The 27,868-nt window shown below is 43.4% G+C and overlaps 1 protein-coding gene across 1 annotated transcript in view; it reads left to right on the plus strand.

The window, feature by feature from the left end:
• The window catches only part of LOC123925147 (phospholipid-transporting ATPase IB-like), a 596,799-nt gene that overhangs the window by 185,018 nt on the left and 383,913 nt on the right, over positions 1–27,868 (plus strand). Inside the window, exons 16-24 of the mRNA XM_045978322.1 lie at positions 1,213–1,288; positions 7,922–8,027; positions 8,976–9,058; positions 11,862–11,911; positions 14,095–14,164; positions 15,058–15,142; positions 16,181–16,320; positions 17,867–18,005; positions 26,097–26,161. Of these exons, the coding sequence (XP_045834278.1) occupies positions 1,213–1,288; positions 7,922–8,027; positions 8,976–9,058; positions 11,862–11,911; positions 14,095–14,164; positions 15,058–15,142; positions 16,181–16,320; positions 17,867–18,005; positions 26,097–26,161 (814 nt within the window). The remainder of the gene's footprint in view (positions 1–1,212; positions 1,289–7,921; positions 8,028–8,975; positions 9,059–11,861; positions 11,912–14,094; positions 14,165–15,057; positions 15,143–16,180; positions 16,321–17,866; positions 18,006–26,096; positions 26,162–27,868) is intronic.

The raw sequence follows: 27,868 nt of genomic DNA on the forward strand, positions 1-27,868 counted from the left end.
TGCTCATATTTTTAGATTTATATACAACAAAGCTGATTGATAGGGTTGTGTGTGTAGGGTAGATGGTGTAGTTGATGACGAACTGGCTTCCCTCTGCAATGATTAGCCAGGACCGACTGTTTTATTAGAGCGTCCCTGGATGTCATCATCTGTCTTTCTTGTGAACTGCTCAGTCTTCTTCTCATGAGAAGAACTCTCCAGGCTATAAATTTGGCTGCATCTGTTATGGGAGCTGAGTGGAGGCAGAGGGCCAGTGATCATACTTATCTGAGTGTAAAGGATTTCACTTAAAACTCCCGTCTTGGGAGAATTCCCTACCCTATACCTACTTGTATGCCCAGTATGGCTGGGTCCGTGGTTACTCTGGTTTAACCTCTCTAAATGATAAACCTTCCATGGCTTGCTGGATGCAAAAGGTTCAGTTACCTGGCTGCAAGGGATGAGGAAGGGTTCCTGCAGCCTGACTCTTCCTGCAATGGACCTGGAGCCCCTCCTGCTTCCCACGTTCCTTAATTGGACAGGTACCTCCAGCTGCCATTTCCTCAACATTCCCAAGGTTCTGCTGGGGGCATCAGCTTGAGTTCTGGGTGCTTCCTCTTATAAGCTGCTGGTTTCTGCTGTACTAAAACTCTGACATCCAGAGTTCAGATTGACATCACCTTGACTATGGCCACTTCTTCCATTGTCTTTGTCCTGAAGAAGGAGATTCAGGAGGAAGTGGGGATACAGGAATCTACTTAGCCATCCACATTGTCTTCAGTGTGCTAGCACACAGCCATCATAGCAAGCTTCCTTCCTCACAATTACTTGCCTCCTTCTCTCTCCTGCATATGAGCTCTGGCCGTAAATGATTACACAGATGCAATGCAGTCACTCCTTTTATTTTACTTGCTTTGAGCGGGTACTCCAAAGTTTTTCCTGGTAGGAGTTAAACAGACCAACCAAAGTGACAAAGTGTTGACCCCTGCCTGTTTCTTCTTTGTAACTATGTTGTTGTTTATCACAACTTATAAAATATTTTGCTTATAGCAGGGCTAAATTTTTCTGTCTCAAGGCTTGAAATAATATACAGTATTCCAAATCTTTAGAAGTTGAATATAAATCTATAGGCTTTCTAGGTGTAGATCTTCTTGAAGACCGATTCTTATTAGATTTGGGCTAATTTTAAAGGAACTTCTGAACTGAAAAAGTATTTTCTGGTGTCTCTCACAGCCGGATACCTCCTCCCCCTAGTGACTCATGCGACTTTGATGACCCCAGGCTCTTGAAGAACATTGAAGATCATCACGTAAGGCCACCGTTTTGCTTCTTGGACATTACATAGCTTATCGTGCCCTTCTATTTATGTGTGTGTATAGTGTCTTGAAATTTGCCATTTTGGACCTTGGGGAAGAGATGCAGTTTTACTTTTCTGGTGTTAGTATTCAGAGAAGTGATCTTAAATAAATTCTATGAGGTTATCACTCTACATAAGTTAATGAAGCCATGTGGTAAAGATAGAAAGTCGCACAGCAAGATTACCATGAGTCTTACCATGGAATTCTCTAACATTGTGGATTTCTTTTGCTTTTGAAGATTTCTGCAGTAGTATAGCTTCACAGTTGTGAATCTAAGTGGTCATGCATTTTGAAAAGCAATCTCAGTATGCTTGGACCACGATAATTTAGGGAAGAAAAGTAAGGTAAAACAACATGTAGCATCGTACTGTGGGCCGAACATTTGCTGTGTATTTCCCCGAGCACTTGAGTCACCCCAGAGAAGTGATAGGAAGCTGCATGGCAATATTGAGTTGGCCAAGGAGTAATGAGACTCAGAACGTTAGTCTGTGGATTCTTAACTATGACATCACATTATCTCGACTATTCCAGCAAACCAGGATTAACTATAGGATCGCCTAAATTTGTTTCAAAAGCTACTTTGAAAAACCCAACTTCGAAAAGTAATGATCAAAACATTTTTTTAAGATTTTTATTTATTTATTTGACAGACAGAGCTCACAAGTAGGCAGAGAAGCAGGCAGAGAGAGAGGAGGAAGCAGGCTCCCTGAGATGCAGAGAGCCTGATGTGGAGCTTGATCCCAGGACCCTGGGTTCATGACCCAAGCCAAAGGCAGAGGCTTAACCCACTGAGCCACCCAGGTGCCTCTGATCAAAACATTTTGTAACCAGTTTAATCAGTAGAGATTAGATCTGATATTTTTTTTTTCTGAAAAAAGTTTTTAAAGTGAAGTACACATGAGCAAAATTAAAACTTCATCATTTCAAAGTTTTGTTAAGGTACAAATATATTTAAGATTTCTCTTAATTCTCAGTGAGGAAATTTCCTGTTCTCCACTGCACTTGCCCATTTGTTGACGCTAGAACCTTCCCAGTCATGGTTCTCAAATGTGAGTGTGTAAGGCACCCATGTCCACATGCTGGGAGGCAGGCGTTCTGCTTCAGCCTCCCGTGATGCTGCCGCAGTGGTCCCAGACCACACAGCGGGTGCTGCTGAACTCCATGCTCTGTGTCACACTCACAGGCATGGATGTGGTCTCTTTTTTTGAATTTTGATGTTAGAGGTAGGTCCAGCTACTAGACCAGAGGTTCTCCAAGCAGAAGTGGCATCTCAGAGGAAACTTCTGTGGAGGAGGGTAGCTTTAATCAAGGATTTCAGAGGACACATGGGCCCTGTGAGGACTTGCTTTCTGAAAAAGGACTCAGGTACTCTCAAATAGTACTCAGAGAGTGCTTAAGTAGCCTAAATGTATCCATTCAGTTTGGGGGGCGAGTGAATGGGAAAGGAGGCAGAAGGTTGTCCTAGAGGCTTAGGAAATTGCTGTTAGTCTCCTTTCATGAAGTTTGTTTTCCTGGCCCAGATCAGTAGGTGAGAAAGGAGCAGAGGAAGTGAGGTGAGCCTCATGCATGGAGTACCTCGGCATCCCAGGCTCAGGAACAGCAGCACATGAGTGTTTAAATAAGAGACTCATTTGTCTATTCATTCATCTTGGTAGTTCATATCAGTCACCTTGGTAGGAACTAGGGGAAGAGAGATGAAAAAAAAAAAAACACTCAAGGGTTTTAATTGGGGAAAGAGATATAAAATCACTAGGAGCCACTGTATACCTTTGATCCTAGGGACAGGTGTGGTACCACTCCCTGAAAAAATGATTTTGTTTTCTGTGAAGGAGTCTTGATCTCTTTGGTGGGTGTTAAGGCTAACGTAATTGTTGCAATGTGAGCATTGTGGGCACCCATACTAAATTGTATTTGCTTTCACCTTAAAATGTGGGTTAGTACAGAAAACCAGTGGATGGGGGCAAATCTCATTTGGAGAAGAGATCATTGGGAGACGTACTCTATTTGCTGCTGGAATCCCATTTTTGGAATCTTGAAATACTGAGTTCAGTTGATTTTATATATACATACAAGACGTGTGTGCTGGTTTTTAACTGCTGATCACATGCTCTTCTGGAGCCTGTCCTCTCTTGATCTTTGAGTGGAGATCTGAGCTTAGATTAGGATTCCTCTAATGAACATTTTCTGCCCCATGGCCAATGGCAGGCATTTTGGGAAGGAACCCTGCTCTTACAGAAGCTAGTGAGCTCCTTTTTTGTTCCTTTTCCTCCTCACTTTCTACTCTCCTGAGCCAAATTTCCTTTTACTGCAGGGGGAAGGCCATTGAGAGTAGGGGCAGATGCAGCCCTTATGAAAAGGAAGCCCTGACTTAGGTTATCATAAGCATCAATGAAAACATAAAGACTTTACAGGCTATTTTAATCATCTGGACACTCATAGTTCATTAAATGCATAATGTGGCCATGGATTAGAGAATTATTTTCTAATTTTTTAGTAAAAGCCTACTTGCCTAAGTTTAATGTTTTTTAAGCTATGTTAAAAGCCTTCTGAAGTGTTCTTCATCTTGGCTACTGTGTGAATTATCCCATTGACATTTAACTTCTAGCTCGATTATAAATAATGAAGACCACAGGTTCCAATATTCTTCTTTCAGAAAATGTGAGATTGGATTAAGTGTATCTAATGCACCTTAAATACAGAGCTTGTTAGGTAACTTGGTTATTTTGCCAAAATTTGGTTGAGGAAAGGGAAGAAGCATTTCAGGATTTTAGCCTATGGATATCGATATCCCACATTCTTATCTAAATTGTCTTGGGACCATTGACTAAAATTAAAGCATTTGGACCAAGAAAACCTTTACTTTCCTCCCAAGAGAGTACTTCCATCTGCTACAGAATTTTTGTTTTTCCTGGGTCATCATTTTGATTTTCTGGGTCCCCTAGGACTATGTTTCCAGCTTTGTGTCAGTGATAGCCAAGACAGAATTTGCTTATTAGAGAATCCACCTATGAAAAATTCAATTTCAAACCCAGAGCAGTTGTTTAAAATAGATTTCAAGTGCCTTCTTAGCGCAGTAGGCAGCGTGTCAGTCTCATCAAATAGATTACAAACATCTTATCCATAAGCTGCTAATGGAGTTTGTCTCCTTTCTCTAGTTTATTACAGAATGTCGGGTTAACTAGAGAACAAAGTCAGAATGGTTTTGTCTTGGGGATTTTTTTTTTTTTTTTTTTTTTAATCTCTAGGAATGTTGTGTGGCCTACCACTCAAGGTGGAAACTTAATTTGCCAGTGTGTGCAACTCTCTTTATAGCTCTCAGACATATTTTACTCTTTGGTCTGAAATCAAAGACCCGCTTTCCTGTTTCACTGTGGGATGAAGTGATGTGCAGGACTTTATAGTTCACAGATGCAGAAGAAAGCAATCTTTTTTTTTTTTTCCCCATATACTACATTTTTATATATGTGTTTCTATTTCATTGAATTGTCCGTGGAACTGGTTGTTGCTGATCAACATTTCCCATCAGAGAGAGAGAACAATAATCCCAGGTCAATGAATTACCAATGTAAGGCCCATTATGGAAGTCAGAGCTGTATTTGGGAGCCTTTCAATATTTCCTTCAGCTCCTACCGCTGAGGCCCATACTGCTAAAGACCAGGCCCAAGACTTAATTGTAAAACTGGCCAAACTTTTACAAGGGCTGTATTGGCAGCCTCACAAAATCATCTGCACCAAAGTCTAGTAGGAAGGAGACCCTGGGACTAGGGTTGGGGTCTCCTGGGTAGATGTACCTGAGAACCCGAGATTCCCAGGTTCCTCTGGAACTTGTGGACCTGCAGAAGTGGTCTACTGCCCTGCATAGAAGATGGTGGCTTCCCTGTGTCCCATGACCAGGCCTCAGCTAAAGCAGATGTCTTGCCAGAAACTGCTTATCCTCCTCAGGGTCTTTCCCCACCTCCCACCTTAGCCACTAGATCAAGCCTGGGAGCATACTTCAGCATGGCAGACAGGGGCCAGGATGGCCCTGCCAGTTTGGAAGAGGGATCATTCACTGAAAGGGCTGCAGGGCCTGGTGATCCACATCAGCAAGGACTGGGAGAGACTGCCCGAGAGTGGGACGTGACAGAAAGCGGCACAGGGAGAGAATGTTGGAAAGTGGGACTCTTCTGTTGTTGGTAGTCAACAGAATGTCCTGTCTTGGAGCGCTGGTGCTCTAAGCTGCTGTGATGACCTCAGAAACTTGGAAGGAGTGGTGGCCTCTACCTAAAAAGAAATTTATTTTCGCTGCAGAAAACAGGGTATAAAGAGAAATATTTTTGTAATCCCCTAAATCCCTTTTTGTCTTTTGCTGCAAATTACTATTAACATTTCAACCTATTCCTTTCCATACGTGGGGACACTGCAGATATTGAGATCATACTGTATGTAATTTTTTTATCCTGCCTTCTCAAGAAATTAACAGTATGTTGTAAGTATATCCCCCAAACACTAATAACTAGTTTTCCTAGAGACAGTTACTTTTCACTTGAGCAAAAGATTCCGTTACCTGACATCACTGTCGTTGATTTCCAGCACCTGTTGGACGAGGTGCAGTTAGATGGCTTGGGAACTTGGCTCCAGCCATGGCGCTGGTCAGGGGTGTGGAGCCTGACACAGTTTTGGCCAGTGAGATATGAGGAGAGGTTTGCAGGTGGGGAAGGCAATCTGGAATCGAAGTCCAGTTGTCACAGTGCTTTGGGGGAAAATTTCTTAGCATTTTTGTAGTGTAGACCTTGGGGAACTTGAAAATCCCCTAACTTTTTGACTTCACTGAACTGTAATTGTGCATGTCCTTTTCCCAAGGGCCGATAAGAAGTAGGCATGTGAACAGTTGTGATTTGCTTCCATACAGCTGCTCTTAAATCACATTAACAGGTCAGAGGATAAACTATGAATGTTTTTAAAACTCATCACTGTCCATTTGTGACTAAAAAACCCAGACAAAAACTCTGCAAAAATTAGAAAACACAGAATTGCTTCCTGAATGTTCAAACACAAATCTTTCTAGAATGCATAGCCAGCTGCCTGTCAAACAGTGACAAATTAAAGACCTCGGTGTTAAAATAACCCAAGGACAAGGAGGCCTGGTGTCACCCCTGGCTTTGAACATCCTCCCGAAGTGCTAGCCCGAGTGGGCAAGTGAGAACTCAAGTGTGTGTGTTAGAAAAGGAAAGAACACGTCATCATCTGTGGGTGATAAAATAATTGTCTGCCTTAAAACCCAGGACAGTCCCCTGAAACTTGGGGGGCCAGCAAGAGGGTAGTTACACTTGGACATGAAATTCATTTATCAAATTCAGTGTTTTTACCTACATCTGAATGGATACTTGTGAAACATAATAGAATTAAGATTCTATTCATGATATAAAAAGCAATAGATGGGGCGCCTGGGTGGCTCAGTGGATTAAGCCGCTGCCTTCGGCTCAGGTCATGATCTCAGGGTCCTGGGATCGAGCCCCGCATCGGGCTCTCTGCTCCACAGGGAGCCTGCTTCCTCCTCTCTCTCTGCCTGCCTCTCTGCCTACTTGTGATCTCTCTTTCTGTCAAATAAAAAAAAAAAATCTTTAAAAAGCAATAGATAAAATATCTAGTGCAGTGCCTCATGCATGGTAGGCCTGGAGATATTTTTTGAATGAATAAAAGATAAGATAGGGTGCCAACACCTATATTTAGACGTGGTTAAAAGCCTTTAATAAATAGGCATTCTGTATTCTTAGATGGGCAAACAGCATTAGGATGTCCTCGTCTAATCCCAATGAAAATTATAAAGAGAGTGTGTGTGGGGTGGGAGAAATATATTAAGTACATATCCAGGATGGTTATTTTTATTTTTTATTTTTATTTTTTACGGAATAGGCATGGGTTGCACTGCTTACAGGTTTTAAGCGATGACTAAGGTAAAGAACAGACATGGGGTAGAGTAGTGAGTGTCAGGACAATGGAAGAGAAAGAACGAGGACTCACATGTTTGGTCGATCCAACAGAGTCGAGTGCCTTCTGTCTGCAGGGCCTGGGGTTACACTGGTGAGGAAGGCAGATGACCGGCTAGCGCTCCCGGCTCTCACAGATGTGGGAGGAAGCCTGGAGCGCAGGAGGGCTTGAAGTGTTGCAACAAGGGTGTGCTGGGAGAACCCTGGGGGAAGGGCGCACACCTTGTTCTCACCTGACCCCAGGCTAGCAGGTCAAGAATGATGTTCCAAGAGCAGGGTGATAGTGGGCTTCTCAGATGAAGCAGCTGTTGAATTGCAGCCTGGAGGATGAGTAAGAACTGGCTGCAGGCGGGTGGAGGCTGGTCCTGGAGCTCCGCGAAAGCTGCCTGTTTGAGGAGCAGCGGACCAGAGCGGTGGGTGGAGCTTGCGGGACGGAAGTGGGAGGAGGAGCTGGAACCGGATGTGGAGTAGCCGCCAGGTCCCGGGGCCACAGAGTCCAGGCTGGGGCCTCGACCTTTGTTCTAAGGGGGTGGGAAGCCAGCACAGGTTCTAAGCCGAGGATGGCTGAATCTAACTGCGGTGGTTTAACGCATGATCTTGCCCGTATGTCTGTAGCCCACAGCTCCGTGCATACAGGAGTTCCTCACGCTCCTGGCCGTGTGCCACACCGTGGTCCCTGAGAAGGACGGAGATAACATCATCTACCAGGCCTCCTCCCCAGGTGAGGGCCCCGGGCTGGGTGTGCCCCGCTGCCTCCTTCTCTGTAGACTTGGGTGTTTGCAGGTACTTGTCGGGTGGGGGGTGGGGAGTGGTGGGGCGGTGTGCCCGCAAGGACCCCACGGTTTGCCTCTGGCCTCGTGCGCTTTACAGGTTACAGTGACAAGTGATAGAGCCGCAGAAAGGTGGTGCCGAGCCCTCCTGGCTCTGTAACACTGTGACAGCAGGATGAGACCCCTGGCCTTCTTGCGCCTTCTAGCAGACAACCCTGCCCGAGACAAAACTCGCGGGGGAGGGAGCGCTGCGCCGCTCTTCCCCATCCACCCAGCGCAGGTCTTCCTGCTGCTGGTGGAACTAAGCTGGGTGCTAACCCTTGACCCACTTCCTGGAGCTCTGAATGCCCCCGGACTAGAACTGAAACACTGCCTCACTCAGAAGATGTTTAGTCAGAAAGCCATGGGAATGTTGCTCAAGTTCTTAGGGAGAACTTGAGCCCCACCGAGAACAGGAGGTATGCCATCACTCCTGTCCCCATGACTTCGTTTTGGCTCCTGTCTTCCCACCTGACAGAGTGCGGCCCCTCAGGACCCCGGGGCTGGGAGGGCCTCCTCGGTCCTTCACCAAGCGTGGAGGCCAGGCCTCTCCAACTGCTGTGGGTTTGGTTAACTTGAAAAAGAACACGGGCTTGGGGCGCCTGGGTGGCTCAGTGGATTAAGCCGCTGCCTTCGGCTCAGGTCATGATCTCAGGGTCCTGGGATCGAGCCCCGCATCGGGCTCTCTGCTCAACGGAGAGCCTGCTTCCCTCTCTCTCTGTCTGCCTCTCTGTCTACTTGTGATCTCTCTCTGTCAAATAAATAAATAAAATCTTTAAAAGAAAAAAAAAAAAACACGGGTTCGGCAGAAGGCTACCATTTCGTGGGATGAGTCAGTGCCTCATCAACTCTCTTGACAGATGAAGCTGCCTTGGTGAAGGGAGCGAGGAGGCTGGGCTTTGTCTTCACGGCCAGAACGCCATACTCGGTCATCATAGAAGCAGTGAGTGACAAGCCTGGGCATTTCTTCCCCTTGAGCATCACCGACTATTTTGAAGACTGTGTTTGAAATAACATGTCTTATGGCAACAGGATAGCTACATTCTTTTTTTTTTTTTTTTTCTGTGAGAAACTGGATCCGTGGCAAAGCTGCTGGTATCATGTGATGCTTCTCAGCTTGTTCGTGTTGTGTTTGTGTTGCAGGCGTTTTTCTCTCTCTCGGAGACGCTTCTCCATAAGTCTTTCATACGCTGGTGCGGTTTGTAGTACAGAAGCAAGCAAGCCTGCCCTTTGTTCTGCAACGGTCAGGGGACCACATGGGCCACGGGTCTGGAGGGCGGGATCTGTGGCTCTGTCTTTGCGGCCTTGGCACCCAGAGTATTCGCACAGTAGAGCCCCGGGTGCACTGGCTTCCGTCTCCCCGGCTGGGGGAGAAGCGAGTCGGCGCTAAAGATCTTTGGCATCTGTAGGAGTTTTTTCTTTTCACTAGGGCCAAGGGGGTTTATTTATTTTATGATTGATTTTTGAGTTTGCCTGCTCAGGAAGCCTGAGGGAGAAATTTGGTGATAGGAAAAAAAAAATGTAAATCAAGAATAACATCCAATAAGGACCCTTGAGGTGGGCAGTGGGGGAAATTGCTGGTTAGGATGAGCAAGGTGTGGCATGTTTAATGCTGACCAGTTAGAGAGGCTGCGTTTTGCTACAGGATGGGTTGATGAGGGCCTGGAGGCAGTTACTGCCATCCTCCCCACCCCTCCATTTGGGACAGATTCATGGATTAGAACAGTTTTTTCCTTCATGCATCCTTCTATCCCTAGGCCTTGTTAATGCATTTGAAATTCACTTCTAATTTACATAATATGTTGTTATTCCTAACTTAGCGGTACTACGTTTTTCTTGTGCTTATATGCAAAACCTAGAAAATATCACCTACGGTGTGCCCATTTCTTGGAGCTTTCAGGTTCTTGTCTTCTGGAGTACAGAGATCAAATCATAATTGTTTTTATTTTAAAGTAGAAACAAGTAACTGATGGGGTATTGAATTTCCTTCATAGAAGCTTCTCATAAATGAAGTCTTTACCCCCTTCAATTTAAGGAGACTCGACATACGCTATAGGATTTTCTGTTGTATGGGTGCTGCTCTTTCTTCTGCATTGCAGTGACAGGGACTGGGAGTGGGTGTGGACTGATGGGACACAAGTGGGAGAGATGAGAAGAGAATGGCTGCTTTTGCTTTGCTCACAGTACTGGATAAATATGGAGATCTAGAGAGAAAGCTCCCTGGCATTAGTATCATGGCGGTAGATGCTGACCAAAAGTGGATCGACACCTCTTCGTCTTTTTATTAACCTCTTACGGCCATGTTTCTGGGAGTAAATAAGAGTACCTGGTTCATAAGGGTCACAATAATAACTATAAAATCCTGTTTAACCATAAATACCAGAGTATCCTCAAACCCGCCTTCTTGAGGTGGTTCCCAGCTATTTATATGAGGTGGCCCTACTGGTCATCTTAACGGCGAGTCCTTGGGCTACACATGGTTGCACGGCGGTTGATGGGATAGCAAAGAGGGGTTGGCTCCTGGCAGTCACAGCACTTGTGCCGTTGGGCACATTTCTGAATAGGCATCTCACCAAGTTGGGACAGGTTGAGGAGAAAGAACTGGCGGTTGCAGAAGGAGGGGAATAAAGGTAGTGAAGGCTGGATGAGGTGGGTCGCTGGTTGTATTTCAGGGTGTGTGGAGAAGGGGTAGGGACTTGTGGTCAGGGCAGTAATGATCGGTGCTGCTGTGTGTCAGTCGTGCACTTGGTAATTTGCATGTTGCTTCATTCATTGCTTCTCTCAAACCTAGGGGACAGATGCTACCACCATTCCTAAGGAAGCCACACACTTGATGGCGGACAGAGGATTCAAATTCATAAGGAACTCCAAAGCTCACATTCTTTCCACTGTGATGTAGTAGGGAAATAGAGAGCAGGTTTGATCAAGGAGTTTGAAAGTGGTACATACCTAGTCTAGAATCTTCTGGAAAAAATTGAGAATATTGAGTTCTAACTTTGAAGAACCTGAAGAAAAATAACATTTGATTAATTGCCCTAGAATCTGATGCACATCCATAATCCTTATTTCTAAATCTAAAATCCAAAATCCAAGAAACTTTGAATTCTAAAAGTTTTTCCCCCATATTTGGGGACTTAGGCATTTGGCAGCAAAATGTAACCAGAACTGACATGAGGTCATTTGTGGTCTTAAGAATCTCAGTGTGAATAGTCTTACATTTTGCTGTAGAAAATTGATGAGCTGGATTACAGGGTGTTGCCCCAGAACTCCGTGGGGAAATTATGGCACATGGTGTATGCATACATTTTTATATAAAATTGTAAAATTCTGAATTCAGAACCATGACCTGCCCCAGGGTTTTAGGCTGACCTGTGTAGCTTGTGTCCTATGTTTTCGCCTGTTGGAAGGGATTGTGTCAGCCTGCTGTTTGACAGCCTGGAGAAGAATGAGAAGCTTCTACCAGGAGGGGGAGCTATTACCCCACAGGACTGGCTTGTGGGGAAACGGTAGCTGTTGGAAAGGCCTTTGCAGGGGGATAGGAAGAGAGAATGAGCTGGAGAGGGGGGAGGGCGGGAGAGGGAATATGTTTATGTATATGTATGTATTATAGAGAGAGGGAGAGAGAGACAGAAAGTCCTGGAGGGACCGGGAGATGTATGTACAGAGAGGTTTGTGTTTGGGGATACTGTCATTTTGAGATTTTAATACTTTGCACTTCAGGTAAGAGCCTGCTTTTCTTCTTTTAGATGGGACAGGAACAGACATTTGGAATCCTTAACGTCCTGGAATTTTCTAGGTATGTTTCTTTTTCATGAACTTGAAATAAAACTTCCATATATATTTAACAACATCATCATGGTGTTTGCAAGATTGTATAACATGGTTAAATACAGTACCTAAGTATTAAATTTATTAAATATATCACCACAAGCCCTCTCCTCTCTGGAATTTGTGACTTTCATTAAAGAAAGTGAAGTAGATCATTTTTCTTTTTTTTTCCAAATGAAACCTTATGCTTCCAGATCCTCCTCTTTAGATTTCCAGACCTGCTGTCCTGGCATCGGCAGCTATAGACATGTCTGCGTAGTTTGGAGTATGTGACGGGGCCCTATTTCTGTTGGTCTTTCCTATGTCCCATGAGGTCCTGCCTCGTGCCCCCTCTGAGCGCTCTCATGCCCAGCCTGGGAAACTGATGAGCGGCGGCTGATAAGATCGGACCATCCAGTCAGAGGCTTTGTCCGAATAGGGCAGTTCTCCTGTATATGTTCTAGTTCATTCTTCCCCAGTGTGGTTTATTTAAGACCCAGGAATATTTGCTGGATTATTGGCTTCCCTTATCATTAAAAAAAAAAATCTTAATGATTTATTTCTTTTCTTAACATTGAACTCAATGTCAATACTAGAGCAAGGTTCTGTTGCTACCTCAAAATTATGTTTTCCCATTAGTAAAAGTGGGGTTTTTCAATAACCTTTGTGAAACGATTCCCACATTTTCTCTGTCGGCTTCAAAGCTGTTTGAAAAAGGTCAATTTTTAACCCTCTTAAGGGAAATGCTTTCCAGCCCTAGTCTTTGGTTTTAGGACTGCTTACTTGAGCTTTGGTGGTCAAGAGCCCTTGAGGATGGGCTTTCAGAGGGAAAGAAGGATGGTTGATAACAGTAGTGGTTCCTATAGGGGAATAGGGGCAGTGTCCCTGTTTGTGGAGGTAAGGAACACACTAAACGTTGCTTCAGACTTTTGTGCCCCATCTCTTGTGGATGTCCTGGAGACTATGCTATTTTGTGGCTGTGGTAACTGGGACCAGCAGTTATTACAGGGACAAGAAGGAGGAAAGGGAATTGGGTTAAAACAGGTGACTATGGATAGAGATGTGAGGATGTAGTAAAAACTTTCTGGGGGAATACAAGGGAGTCAAAAGGTTGTCTGTAGTTACAGCTGTGGTTCTATTTCATTTTAGTTGACTCCTCTTTTTCCAGATGCCACTGAATCCTGACAATATTCCTTTGCTGTACTTGGTGGCGGCCTTGCTTAATACATTTAGAAACTGAGATGCTGGGTTAACAACTTTGCTGAGAGAGAATTCAGATCTAGGTCAGACAGAGTGCTGTCGGTTAGGATGTGGGAATTTACACAAAGCTGGGAGAGAATATCCCTCAGTCCTAGGAGCTAAGAGTCCATTGGGAATCCTCTTACAGGGGTGGGTGGTCTGGGGCCCACTGTGGTTGGGATGTGTTTCAGGAGGATGAAATGTCTGCAAAAGGCATGGGACAGAAGGTGTAGAGAAAGAGCACGCTGTGTCTTCTGGTGTGTGGGAGGCCTGCAAGTGCATGGGAGGGCTCGAGGGGGATGAGGCCTGGCTGCAGAGGTGAGTGGAGGTCAGTAAGAACTGGAATCTGTAGGCAGTGGGGAGCCATTGAAGGTTCCATGAGTGAGCATGGGTCATTATGAAAGAAAGCGCAGAAGTGTCCATGGTGGAGAGGGGAAGGCAATAATAAGGCACACCTCAGTGCTGAGTCAGGAGTGTTCTATGAATTTCTCATTTTTTTCTACTCCAGTTAACAGAAGACACAAGGGGCTTTTGGACTAAGTGGATTTATAGTGAAGCTTCCCCTCTGCTCCTTACTGAGCAGATTACTAAAATTTTGAGCTGTAAAATAACACTTTTACAGAGTATTTTCAGGAGTGAATTAAATGTGCATAATAGAGGGTCAAATAGTCCATTTCTGCTCTCCTGCTATAAATAGCTATGGCAGGGAATTTCCACGGGAGGGAAAAATAGGCTTATGTCCATTATATATAAATAAAAAGAGTAGGCGATATCCAATTAAAGTCCACCTCTGAAGGAACAGGTAAGGAAAATGGAGCTTTGCCATTTTTAGGGATCTCAGATCATCTTGATTTGTTGGGTGCTTAATCATAGGGCATGGGTTCTATCATACAGACCAATGTTGACTGACTGTCTCTTTTCTTAACCCCACAGTGACAGAAAAAGAATGTCTGTGATTGTTCGGACTCCTTCAGGCCAACTTCGGCTCTACTGTAAGGGGGCTGTAAGTACCGGCTAAGTACTTGTGGGGCAGGGCGCGCTCGGCAGCTCCGTTGTTCTGCTGGCTATTGTCCCCATCCTGCCCTGAGAGTTTGCCCAAGGTTGAAGGGCTCTTTCGGATTGACCTTAAAATCGACCTGGTAGTAAAAGCCCGCTGAAGATCATGGCGGTTCAGGCCAGCGTGGCAGTGGCTGCCTACGAAAAGCTTGCTTTTAGCCAGCAGTTGGTTTCAGAAACAGCAGTTTGCTGTGTTGTGCAGAATCCTTGCCCCGTGACTTCTGAGTCTCGTTTACTGCTAGTGAGTTCTGACTTTGGGAAGATAGAATGATTCACATGGACCTGTGATAATCTTTTCAGTACCCTGAGATGGTGCTTGTGTACATGTGTGTGTGTGCGTGTTCACTAGCAGCTTTTCTTAGTTGTTGTGGTTTGTCATCACAGAGAGCTTTTCTGAGCTGTGTTCTTCGGTGTGTCTTAGTTGAACTGGGTTCAGTGCCTAGTGGGCTGTGCACCCCCTGGCCAGGGGCTCCTGCAGGGTCAGGAGGCAAGAGTGTATTTGAGCAATTTAGGATGTGCCTGTTACCCTTTCCACTTCTGCATAAAGGTGTTATAAAAGTGGGCATGTATTTTGCAAATTTGGGTAAATGTAGGCACCATTGTGTCCCTGATAATTCTCTTGACACTTCTGGTTCTCCCCAAAAAGTGTTTGGACACATTCATACCCAATTCGTTTTCCAAAGCTCATGACTGACTCTGGCCAACACTGTATTTCTGCTTGCCTACTCAAGTATTCTCATACACACTGGATAATCACCATTAAAACCAAGCTAGGTTTAGAATGCAGACTGGAAGGTTTACTTAAGGGATAGCCAGTCACAGTGTTTCTCTATTTTAAAGGATAATGTCATTTTTGAGAGACTCTCAAAAGATTCAAAATACATGGAGGAAACACTGTGCCATCTGGAATATTTTGCCACAGAAGGTAAGTGAAATTTGGAAATGTTGTTTTTAACCGTAGAAGTTGTATTTTCACGTGTTTGTGGCTGATGCTTCGGGGGAGCAGTCGTGTTCTGAATGGACGTGTGTGTTTTGTGCAGCCCTTGGCTTCCTCATAGGATATACTTTCCTCGTGCCACCCCGAACGCCCCTCCCACCGTGTTCTGTGCCTCTGACCGTGACAGGATGTGTGCCAGAGGCCACACACAGCCGACTCCTCACCAGGAGTGCGGATGGAACAGGCAGGCCAGCTCACGACCCGTCCCATCATCTTGCAGTTATTGTTCCCCTTCTCAGGAAACTCATGAGGTTATTTCCCCTGTCCTTCTCTTGTTATCCCTACGAAACTGGCTTACCATGACTTGAGGAAACAATAATTCATGGAGCCCACAGAGACTAAGAAAGGAGTTCTCTGAAAGGCCTCAAATACACTGATGTCAGGGTTTCCAGGAAGGGGACGTGATGAAAGCTGGAGCCTGGCCGGAGTGTCGACTGCTGCTTTTTCACCATCCTGCTTCCCTAGGGCCGTGTGTGTGTGTGTGTGTGTGTGTGCACGTGTGTGCGTGTGTGTGTGTCTGTGTGTGCGCATGTGTGTGTGCGTGTGTGTGTGTGCGCGCACGCATGCGCGGCTGCCGGAAAGCCCGGGTCGTCCACATGATGGCCCACTGGGCTTTTATTGCCATCTTGAAACGTACCCAGTGCCCCCTCTACTTGCTGATGCCTGTCCCCTGCACATGCGTGTGGGGGCCATGCCCAGCTCCTGTGCCTCTCTGTGGGAAGTTCACTCTGTGGCTTCCACGTACTCTCAGATTTATACACATGGTGGTTTACAGCAAAACGTGCTGGAGTCATTCTCCAGTGCCCTTTTTAGATGCGTGAAAGTTGAATTAGAGTGACCTAAAAAGCAGGCAGTTTCTTTAATTTTTTTTGAGCATGCTGGTTGAAAATGGACTACATGATGTCACCTGGGAGGGAGGGTATCCTGCTTGCTTGGGTCTCTGGATACACTGGGGCTGTTTTGCAGGCTTGAGGACTCTGTGTGTGGCTTACGCCGACCTTTCTGAGCATGAGTATGAGGAGTGGCTGAAAGTCTATCAGGAAGCCAGCACGATCCTGAAAGACCGAGCTCAGCGGTTGGAAGAGTGCTACGAGATCATAGAGAAGGTAAGTACCTGTGAGGCAGCTGTTGTATGCCCAATGAGGGGCTCCACCGAGTAGAGAACAGAGTCTTTGGACAGGAACTGTTTCGCTCTATAGCCATGTTCCCTCTTCCTATATGTATTTTAACCATTAGCTTTTAACGAGGTCTTTTTTTGCTTTAAGAAACACTTAGTTTTTAATGGGCGACCTGGAAGGTCGAACCACCTTTAGCTAAAGTGTTAATGGTTTCTGGAGAAGTATCAGGTCAAAGATGGTGTCAGTGACACTCAGGGTTTACCTAAGATTAGACTTAATGAGATCGCTCACCTTGTTGAGTTACAGGGACATTCAGAATGTGTAGGCTGGTTGGACTGTTCATTCTAAGCATTTTCACACTTATTCTGATAGTAGCTACCTTTGCCATTGCTCCTCCGTATAGCCTACTCTGACTTCTGTTGTTGTGCCAGGACTTCGCAGTTTATCCCAAAGTATTATGTAGCTTTCTAGGTATTGAATTCCCTCAAATCTGGCAGCTGGATTTCACCTTTTTTTCTGGTTCATGTCTGCAACCATTGGCCCATTCATTTTTTGGTTTCTGGAAATCTGAAGTCATTAGCTTTTCTCATTCTTTGTTTTGCTTTGTTTTTTAATTTACTCTTGGCTTTTATTAATATTCCATTGTTGTTTGGCTTTTATATTTACTTGTTTGTCACTTTAATGGAATTTGATTGGAGTAGAATGGAATTCAAATGTTTATTTGCTCTGCTTTACTGGAAATAAGCAAAATTACTTTTAGAATCAGAAAACGATTGCATAGATGATGGGCCTGTGTGGCACCAAGTAGTGGTAGTTCTGTTCTCCCACAGTTGGGTAATCAAGCTATGGTGCCCTATCACGGGAGCCTCGGGGGGCCTTGGGGGAGGTAGGTGCTGTGTGCAGGGGCTCTGGAATCTACCGGGCCAGCAGGCAAGGTACGGGCTGCTGAGGGGCCTCCACCTCCCCATGCATCCACAACCCATCCTCACTATGAGCTGAGCTCTGTGGGCCTGGAAGAAGTTTAATAGGGGCAACATTTGATAGTTCCTCAGTCTTAAGATACTGCGATATTCTCGTCTCTGGCTGTTGAAATGTTACCATCAGCTGTCCCTTAGTCTTGTATCGTCAGATGAGTGTTATCATCTAGAACCAGTTTTTCTCCTGTGTTAACCATGACATAATATGTATGTTACCCATCGGTGGGGCGAGAGGGGAAGGCTCACCTCCTGTGAATAACTTCAGGAAAACTTGCCCGTATGCTTTACTGCTAGGTGACTTCTACTCTAATATGCCCATGGTCCAAGAAATAAATGATGAAAGCTGGGTTGCCTATGTGTTTCAGGTGGTTCTAATATTGCAGATAGTTTCAGAAGTCCGCACATCAAGAGATCATTAATTACCTGCAAACAAAGGTTTAGTGTAGAGGAAATAAGAGAATTGTTGGACCATTTTGGCTGCCTTTTGGAGTCAGTTTGTCCTTGATGTTGCTCTTAAGTATGTACCAGTCTGTAATCGAAGTTCTTTTTCAATCTAGAATTTACTGTTGCTTGGAGCCACTGCCATAGAAGATCGCCTTCAGGCAGGCGTTCCAGAAACCATAGCAACTCTACTGAAGGCAGAAATTAAAATCTGGGTGTTGACAGGAGATAAACAAGAAACTGCAATTAATATAGGTAATTAATTTTAAAATTTCCCGATGTTGGTTTTGTATTGTTTTTAAAGTGACTGGTAGAAGTGCCTGAGGCTTCCTCAAATCCATTGACAGATGGTTTTAAGGCCAAGAAAAGTTTACCTAAATCAAATGAGGATGCTTTTGTGAGCGTTATTTGCCTGGGATGAACATTAAAACTCTATCTCCCTGAATTGTATTAAACACACTTATATAAGATACAGAATTCAAGACTCGACAACTTTTTCTTACTGTTTTCCTCACAAAATTGTAGTCTGAGACTAAGATCATCTTTTCACTAAGTTTAATATGCATTATAATTTCAAATAATTATAGCCACTTGAATGATTTTACCAACTACTGGATCTTCTAAGAGTGTGTCTCTTCCTTTCCCTTCCCTGTCTGGGTTGGTAACCTCTTTGCTTGCTAAACATCATGGAAATGAAAATTGGGGAAAGGGAATTTTAAGTCCAGATAACATACATGAATGTTAAAGAGGCACATTTTGAGTTTGAAAGGAGTTGAAATGACTAATTTTAGATCTGATTTTGGTTATTGAAGTTGCTTTCAAGTTACCTGATGCTTCTAGCCCCATTACAGCATAGAAGCCCCAGTGCATACGTGACCAAATGAGTGTGTAAGACACATGACTTCTAACGTATTTACAGAAGTAGACTGTCACAACTCCCTGCAGAAAGGACACACTGAATGCTGGGCTGCCTGTGTGTTTCATAGGCAAATTTAAGTGACTCTTGCCCTATTGGGAGCAGTCTCCTTGGAATATTACCAGTTGAATCCAGAGGTGCCCCTTTCCTTAAGCCTTCTCTTTTGAAGCGGCCCGGTCTCTCAGATAACCTCTGTAGTAGACTGATACCGCCCCTCTACAGTGAATGTTGTTTTTGGTTTAATAGGTAAGAGTCATTTAATCATTTTTTAGCAAGGTTGTATCTAGTCACTTGCAATCTGGGCTCCCACATGAGTGCAATCAAAGTCACAGGTGAATGACACGTGACTCACGAACAGTCTTGGAAGCTCAGGTACAGACTTTGTCTATGGATTTGTGTTGTCTTTCAAATGCACGTTTCTGGGCAAAAGTGAACAGTGTTTCTGTGTGGATCCCTCACTACTGCTGGGAAATAAAAACCCAGAGTGTACAGCCCTTTAGTGATGTCAGCAATATTTTGTAAAATGAGGGTAAACACCTGCTTTTGGTACACTGTCCCTTGAGGTCTCTTTCTGTGTATGTTGTTCCTTCAGGTATGATTTCTCATGTAAATTTGGGCTAAAATACCTGCTACTGATATGTGACTCCTGTGATTCATATAGAGCACGGAAAGTTGACTGTTGTCCTGAAATGCTGACAGGTTAGGGAATGCTTTCTGCTCACTTAGAGCAATATCAAAGAAGTGAGGAACCCCTTGAGTTAAGATTGCACGATAATGATAAGATCTGGAAAACAGAGCTTGAGGGTTCCTGCTGGACTATTGACCTTTTTATGCCCCTAGCCCAGGATGACTTCCTTAAGTGCTCTCTGGTGTTTGCTGTACGAAGCAAGTGTGACTTTGCTGGCATTGCGCTAGCTGGGAAAGGGCCGCTGTCCTTCTCATGGCCTCTCCACCAGATCACCCTGCCCTTGGGCAGCACACGCATCCCTCTTCCTGCTTGTTCCTTTGTCATACCTGAGCATGTCAGGGTCTGGAGGAATTTGGAATAAACACAAATGAGGGGTTGAAAATCAACCCCGAAAACACAAATGGGTTATAATTCATAAAGGAAAGCTTGACTTGAATGCTGTGAGGCTTCTCTGAGCCTTACAGTATAATTGATGCCTGCCCGAAGAGTTTGTAAAAATGATGGTTATATTATTTTGTGCTTTTTTTTCAAAGAGAGTGTAGGAACATGTGTAGTTTTGGTACCAGAAGCATTTGTTGCCATTCGATATTTTAAAATTGATCGTTCTTAGCAACTGCTCTGCAAGACCGCAGTGAGATATTGCTTCCTGCTTATATATAAGCTGATGACTTTGCTGATGTCTTGTCTTCTGAAGGCTTTTTTCTACTCCCGTTTCTTTTCCTAGTGTATCAGAATTCAAACATATCTTTGGTGTTATTAAGTATGCAGCCAGCAGCCAGGGAACTGATATTCTTTGAAAGAGCTCTGTCTGAATTACTTTTTCACTTTGCCTTCAGAATTTATTGGTAATCCTAAGCAGTGTTGCATGCTTAAATGCCATTTTCCAATTTAGACTATCTCTTGAGCCTGTAAATGATGCAGAAGGCTCAGCAGAGGGTTGATGTCGGGACTCTGTATCAGACTTGTCCATGCCAGACCACAGGTGACAACTATAAGCAGCACGAGGTCGTGCCCCAATTCAGTATGGATTGTACGCCTGTTTACTTGTCCCGGGTTCCACATCCCCCCGGTAATCTGAGCCACTACTGATTCATCTTCCATACTGCGGCATAGTCTGTCCATGGTAGTGCATTCTGTGTGCATTTTTTGGGCACCCAGAAGATATGTGGGAAGAAGATCAGGTGTCTAGCAGTTCTATGTCTCTGTGGAGGAAGGACAAGAGAGCAAATGAATGGAACGTCTGCTGAGGGCAGCAGTCTGCTAGGAGTGCCTTCTGAATCCTGCCTTCAGTCTCTACATACGAATGGTCTTATCGCTCAAGGGGGAAATTCAGTGTTTATGAAGGTTGTGTTCTTTTTCATGACCAAGCTGTCTTGAGATCCTAGGGCTCTTTCACTTCTGGTGCAGGGCTCTCTTTAAACAGATTCACATAGTTTTCATAAAACTGTTGTCTGAAATTTGAAGAGTAGGGGACAGTGGTCCTGTGTTCCAGCCATTCTAGGATGCACATTGTTGTCCTGTGTCAATGTCCCTGAAATTGGGATGTCTTATAACTGTTGACTCTTAACCATTAATCGTATGGTCTTAGTGGTACTTATGGTAAGAGTTCACCTTTGGAGCCAACAGTTGGTATGTGGGGTTGTTGGCTCTCCTCGGCATTGGGTTTATCTATCATAGTTTAAGAAGTGCTTGTAAGGGACCTGGGTGGCTCACTCAGTTAAGTGTCTGCCCTTGGCTCAGGTCACGATTTCAGGGTCTTGGGCTCGATTCCCTCATGGGCCTCCCTGCTCAGCAGAGAGCCTGCTTCTCCCTCTGCCTGCTGCTCCCATTGTTTGTGTTGTCTCTCTCGTGCTCTGTCTCTCTCTCTCTCTCTCTCTGACAAATAAATAAAATCTTAAAAAAGGAAGCATTTGTAAAATGTAACTTTTAGTTCATGCCTTGCAAACATTTAGTTGAATTAAGTTTCAGGGTATTTGTGTCTCTTAGGAGCCAATGAGTACCATAAACACCATCTTCTTGCCTGTGGGTTTTAGGTAGTTGGGAACTGGCATGATGCCAGAATCCTATTGTGCTGGGCTTGAATTTATGCTAACTAGCTGTGTTTCAAGGAGTTGGCAATTTTCTTTCTTAACTTAAAGATTTGGCATCCGTTAGTCTAAAGTGAAATTTCAGATGTAGTCTTTGTGAGTCATGTCATTTCCTTATTACCTTCTGGGTAAGACATCTATTAAATAGGTAGACAACAGATATGAAGCCTGCCGAATCTGTAATTTTTTTTCTAATGACTGTAGGATGAGTGAGAACAAAAGCCATTTTAAAGTCATTAAGTGGGAACGAGCTTTCCTTTAACCATTTCTAAATTGTTGTGACTCATCATTTAATACTTGTAAACTGCTTCTTAGAGTTTTAGAAGTTTAATTTTTAAAAGTGAGTAAATATGATGCCTGCTCCTATTAGTGCCTATAGTTTGTCTTGCGTGTTGAAAGGAAGACCAGATTCTATTTTCAGTGAAGCTGGGACATTGTTTGGTGGTGGTCTCAACTTGAGTGTTGTTTTAAACAAAAAAAGTCAGACACATTATTTCTTGATTACCTGCAGCTGGCTACTCGAGGCTCGGGGAACTCACATTCCTTCCCTAATTGGGGCACGAGTTAATTCTGAGACGAAGCAGAGGGTGCATAGACGAGAAAGTACTAATTGTGCAGGATAGACAGTAAGTATGATTGGTGTTCGTAATAGATACTGAATTAATGGTAGCTAGAATTGAGTCCTCTCTGTCACTTTTTTTTACATCTGATTCCTTGGAGAAAGCCACCCTCCCTTTTTTAAAGATAGAACTGAGGCACAGAAATACCGTGCAACTCAGCCGTAGGTCACAGAGACTGTGAAGGTGCCAAAAATCTGGGCATGTACCTGTGACAGTTGATATTTATTTCCTTGAAGGAAAAATATCTGAGTCAAAAAAGACCAGGGAAGCTTCTTGGATGACATAGGTTTGGAAGTGGGGCCTTTGAGAATTTGTTTAAAAAAAAAAAAAGAAAGAAAGGCATAAGGAGGGCACGTGGTGTGATGAGCAGTGTTCTAGGCAGCTGATAAATTACTGAACTCTACCTCTGAAACTGATGATGTACTGTATGTTGGCTAATTGAATTTAAAAAAAAGTCTGAGCAGCCCAGTTTGGTGGGGGTGATGGGTTCATGAGGCAAGGTTGAGGCCATGTGCTCCTACATGTGACAGAGCCTTCCTGATAAGGATCTGGAGGAAAAGGTGCACAGGTGTGTGGTTCTGTGGACATGTCCTTAGCTTCCTGGTTCTCTGGATGATGAAGGACTTTGTACTGAGCCTCTTTGACCCCATCTGGAATAGATTAAGAATACTGTCTTTCATTATCCATTCTTGATGTTTGGCAGTATGTTTCATATATTCATACGCAAATATTGATCAGACTCTCTCTCAAAATATTTAGGACCAACACTTACTAAGGGTTTGGAACCATGGTGATTCCTAGTGATGGGTAGCTTTATTAATCTGATCCTAAGATACATGGTTAGTAAGGATAAACTGTCCCTAAGCCTTCCAGAGATGTCTCTCGAGAAATCTGGATTTGGGTACCTTTGACAATGTGAGCTTATCTTAAAAGAGAGGTACAATGATGGCAAGGTCTGAGAGATTTGGTTTGGTGATAATTTCTAGCATGGATAATTATTTTCTTAAAATCATGCTCTAAGTACCATAGAGTCTGTAATATTTTGATTTCTTTGAATGTTGATTATACTCAGGTAGTAGAAAGACTGAATGTTTTTGTAGTGTGCTGTTAATTTCAGGTGTAATAAAAAGTGAAATCCCAGAGGTTCTCTCCTTGGTGATTTTATGGTCGTTTTGTTAGATTGCAAGATTAAAGAACTAGACCTTAATTTACAAGCGTGGATTGACATTTCATACCTGGCTCTTCTCCAAGAGTTGATCTCATTTTATCCACAAACATTAGAAATCAAGCACACCAAACTGGACGTGACATAATTTAATTTGCCACATTCGCTAAGTCACAATTAATGGTGTTCAACTTCCATGTTCTGTACAGTGTAGGTGTTCTGTGTGATAATTCTCTAAGCAGAATCTCACTTCATTTTCCAAATTAAAAAAAACAAACAAACAACAAAACCCATTTCCAGAAACCTTTAGTTTTGTATATTGAAATTCATGGAAGTTTCAGTGGTTTTATTTCTTGCCCTCTCCCTGCAACGGCTAAAAAAAATGCTAAGAGTTTTTCCATAATATCTTTGTGTAGCTTCAGTTGTCAAGAAGCATTTTGCTTAAACTGAAAAATATAAAATAAAGCAGCAAGCTAGGGCTTAAAAATTATAGCTAGCTTCTGCAGCTGTTGTTCAAATCAAAAACTACCAGCAAATCCTTTTGCATTAGTTATACTAAATTTGTAACAGTCTATGTTGCATGAAGTTGCTGGAGGTCTCTGGGGATATAAAGAAAGAGCAAGCCTCCCATAGTGGGAAATAATTACAGTTGCAACATCCCCTTTTGTAAATGAAAATAAAGTGTAGACCTCTCTTCTGGACCCGATCTAAGAATTTAAAGGAAAGAAGAATACACTTATAAAATTTTAATGGGAAACAAAGACTAATTTTGTCAATCTAATCAGGCAGAACTTTGAATGGCTTTCTGGGAAAGTCCCAGTTTTACTCATCACTATTGTTAAAGTATGAACTTGAACAAGTTTGAAAATTTATAGAAAATTGTTTTGTGTTTCCTCCTTTTTTTTTGTTTTTTTTTTTTTTTTTTGTTTTTTGTTTCTTGGTCTTAAAGGTTAAACAGGTATTTGCCCGTGTGGTATTATGATTTTAAATTATTCAGTTTGTTCTAGTTTCTAAAATACTACATAGTTGTTTTAGCAAGCAAAAAATCTCATTCCATTGAGGTAACTATTGTTAACGGACTGGACTGTATCTTTATGGTATTGCTTTTAAAAATATTTGGATTAAAACATAAGTTTGTGCTTCAAGACTTGTGTTCTGAGGTGATCTACAAAATGTTCTGAAATGACAGTTGTTAGTGAAGGATATAATTTGTACATTCCAAAATAAACAAATATTTATTGTCTCCTTCCTAAACAACAACAAGAAAACAAGGTTTTTCTTAGTCTTAACTTTTGTGTGTTTTGAAATGTATTTGGTGCCTTTTAATAGGGTTTCCTTAGCATGGGGTTGGAGGAGGACCTATGGGGTGGGGGTTGGGAATCCCTGCTGAGTAGAATTGTCACATAAATGGAGTAGTTGTGAGACTTGCCCATTAGTTAAATGCCCGTCTCCTTGTCCACTTAAATATAGCATCTCTAGTGGATATTTTAGCCTTCTGTGGAGGAGAATCCAGCCTCCTCCTTGCTTTAGGAACAGCATTGGTTAAGCCCCTTCCTTGAGACTTACCCAGGTACTTGTTTGAAGGTTGTAATTCCCCAGCTGATGATTTGTTTCATGTTTCTGTTATCACTAATCCTTTATCTTCAGATGCTGAGGACAAAGAAACAATTTTCTAGGTGGGAGGATTCTTTTCTTACCTTTTCTCAATAAGATAAATTGAGATTACAGATTGGTGAAAAGGGCCAGCTCTCTCAGGGGGCACTGAGATGGTGGAGGGTAGCTTGAAAGGAACCTTTCCTTTCCTTGAAAGGAAAAAGTAGAGTCCTCATGGACCTTCAGGGTCTTAGGATTTGCTGGAGCTGATCTTCCTCAGAGTGTGTGGATTTGAGGGGAGCGGAGGCTGGGCTCTCCTCCTGGTCTGTGGTGTCACTGAGTGTCTCCATATGTTTTGGTGTGGACTCCAAAGCCTGAGTAGGAAAGTGGTTCAGAGAAAACATGTTCACCTTCTGGGAAGAAGGGTAGAGGAGTATCTTGCTTAGCCTGTAGTGATAACTATTTTAAAATGAGATGGAAATTATTGATAAGAGTCAGTTTTGGAAGACATACTTTTGTTTTAAACAAACTTTTTTTTTTTTTTAACTCAGGTTTAATTCTTGAAATGGGGATTGCTTTGAACTTGGATAGGAAAAGTGATTCCCTTGACATATGATGGTACTCCTTTGAAATCTGTTGTGAAAATTACCCACTTTTTAAACAAAGAAATGAGGGATTTTGCTAGTAGAGTAGGCTCATTTACGCCGATTTGGAAACACCATCAGATTCCATGGGGTGTTAGCTATTTTTTTTTTAAAGATTTTATTTATTTATCAGAGAGAGAGAGTGAGAGTAAGCACAGGCAGACAGAGTGGCAGGCAGAGACAGAGAGAGAAGCAGGCTCCCCGCCGAGCACGGAGCCCAATGTGGGACTCGATCCCAGGACGCTGGGATCATGACCTGAACCGAAGGCAGCCGCTTAACCAACTGAGCCACTCAGGCGTCCCAAGTGTTAGCTATTTTTAAAAGCTAATCCAAGGCTTTTCCTGGTGTTCTACAAGCATGAAGAAAAACCCATGGAAAACTGACCAGTATTTAGCCATTAGGTTTGAAGACCTTCCCAACCAGTCTATTCAGGCTGTCTGCAAGAATCAAAATCTGCTTAAATTAGAACCTACTTTTCCTGCCTCCGCACGCTTGTCCAATTCCTCTGTCTTTCCCAGTAGGCTTAAAAAGATAATACGGAAGGCATAAGAAGGGAGACTGAATTTAAATAGCTACTGGAAAGCATGGAAGGGATGGCAAACTCACTTGTGTTGCTCTTTCCTCCGCTCTAGGTTATTCCTGCCGGTTGGTATCACAGAATATGGCCCTTATCCTGTTGAAGGAAGATTCTTTGGATGTAAGTCATTTTTCAAAAGTTGTATTTGTTATTATGGTATTAAACTCTTTATTTATTTTTACTATAACCGATAATGAGGGGGTTTTTAACTAAAAAACAATTCTAAAACTGTCCTGTATATTTTCTTATTTATGAACAGATGTCATAAATTTCTATCTTTAAACACCAAAGTAGTAAATTTGGAACTTCATGATACTTTCCTTTTTTTATCTAGAATTGCGCATTTAAAATGTTAATGGGACCATTCTGATTTGCTAAGTGGTGATGGTTCACTCCAGAGTAGATTAATAAGGAGACTAGGAGGATTTTTCTTTCTAGCACAAACTTTAACATAAAGATAATATTCAGGTGTCAGGAATTGTTTGAATTTATACAGGAATAGACTCATGGAGGATTGAACAGCATGGCTCTCTGATCATTTTATAGACCTGTGCCCACACATCCAATGGCCTAAAGCCTCTGAGGAGACCAGGGTTGCAAACTGATGTGAGGTTAACCAGAGACCTGGGAAGTCTTTAATGGGAAGCTGTCAGCTGAGCAATGAGATTCCATTCGTCAGGACTTGTAACAATGACTTGTTACTGCTCAGAACCCAAGGCTACCCTTCACGCAGTATATTTAAAGCTCCTTGTAGGAGCAGATGCCAGCGTTAGTAAAAGGGGTGAGATATGGTCCAGAGACATCTGTACTTGCTGATCAGGAAGGCCCCGAATCCTCTTGAGAAGGCCTGCACATACTCCACCTCTTCAGGACTCCCAAGGCAGGAGTCAGGGCACCATTGCAAGATGCTGATCCGAGGTTTGGGAGCATCCCCCTTGGATGCACTCACAGCCTGTGAGCATACCCAGAATGTCTGTGCCAGAGTCTCCCTGGTTTGCTGATGATCTTCCAGACCCAAGGTATCGACAGCCTTAAACTAAGCCTCTTCTGTGGTGATACCTCAGAAGTGAGGCTATATTTTCCCTTTATTCCAGGTGTTCTCTGGAATTGGGAGATGGCTTTGACTCTGCACAGCAGTCTAAAGCCATAAGTACAAGCTGGGACTTTTGGTTCACCTAGATCATGGCATGATTTGTGAAGCCAAACAAGTCTCACAGAGTGTGCCTGGCTTCCCTTGGCAACCTTTTAAGAATTCTTCTTCCTAACCAGTGTTGAACAGCCTCTTTTAGTGCAATGATTTTCATGTACTCAGTATTTGCTGAACGGAGGTGCAATTTCTATGGACTTTTTTTTTTTTTTTTTTTTTTTTAGTAGTTCAGCTGTTTCTTTTTTTTTTTTTTCCATTTTATTTATTTTTTCAGCGTAACAGTATTCATTCTTTTTGCACAACACCCAGTGCTCCATGCAAAACGTGCCCTCCCCATTACCCACCACCTGTTCCCCCAACCTCCCACCCCTGACCCTTCAAAACCCTCAGGTTGTTTTTCAGAGTCCATAGTCTCTTATGGTTCGCCTCCCCTCCCCAATGTCCATAGCCCGCTCCCCCTCTCCCAATCCCACCTCCCCCCAGCAACCCCCAGTTTGTTTTGTGAGATTAAGAGTCATTTATGGTTTGTCTCCCTCCCAATCCCATCTTGTTTCATTTATTCTTCTCCTATCCCCCTACCCCCCATGTTGCTTCTCCATGTCCTCATATCAGGGTCATATGATAGTTGTCTTTCTCCGATTGACTTATTTCACTAAGCATGATACGCTCTAGTTCCATCC

This window comes from Meles meles, chromosome 14 (genome assembly GCF_922984935.1).
Source record: "Meles meles chromosome 14, mMelMel3.1 paternal haplotype, whole genome shotgun sequence".
Taxonomy (NCBI): domain Eukaryota; kingdom Metazoa; phylum Chordata; class Mammalia; order Carnivora; family Mustelidae; genus Meles; species Meles meles.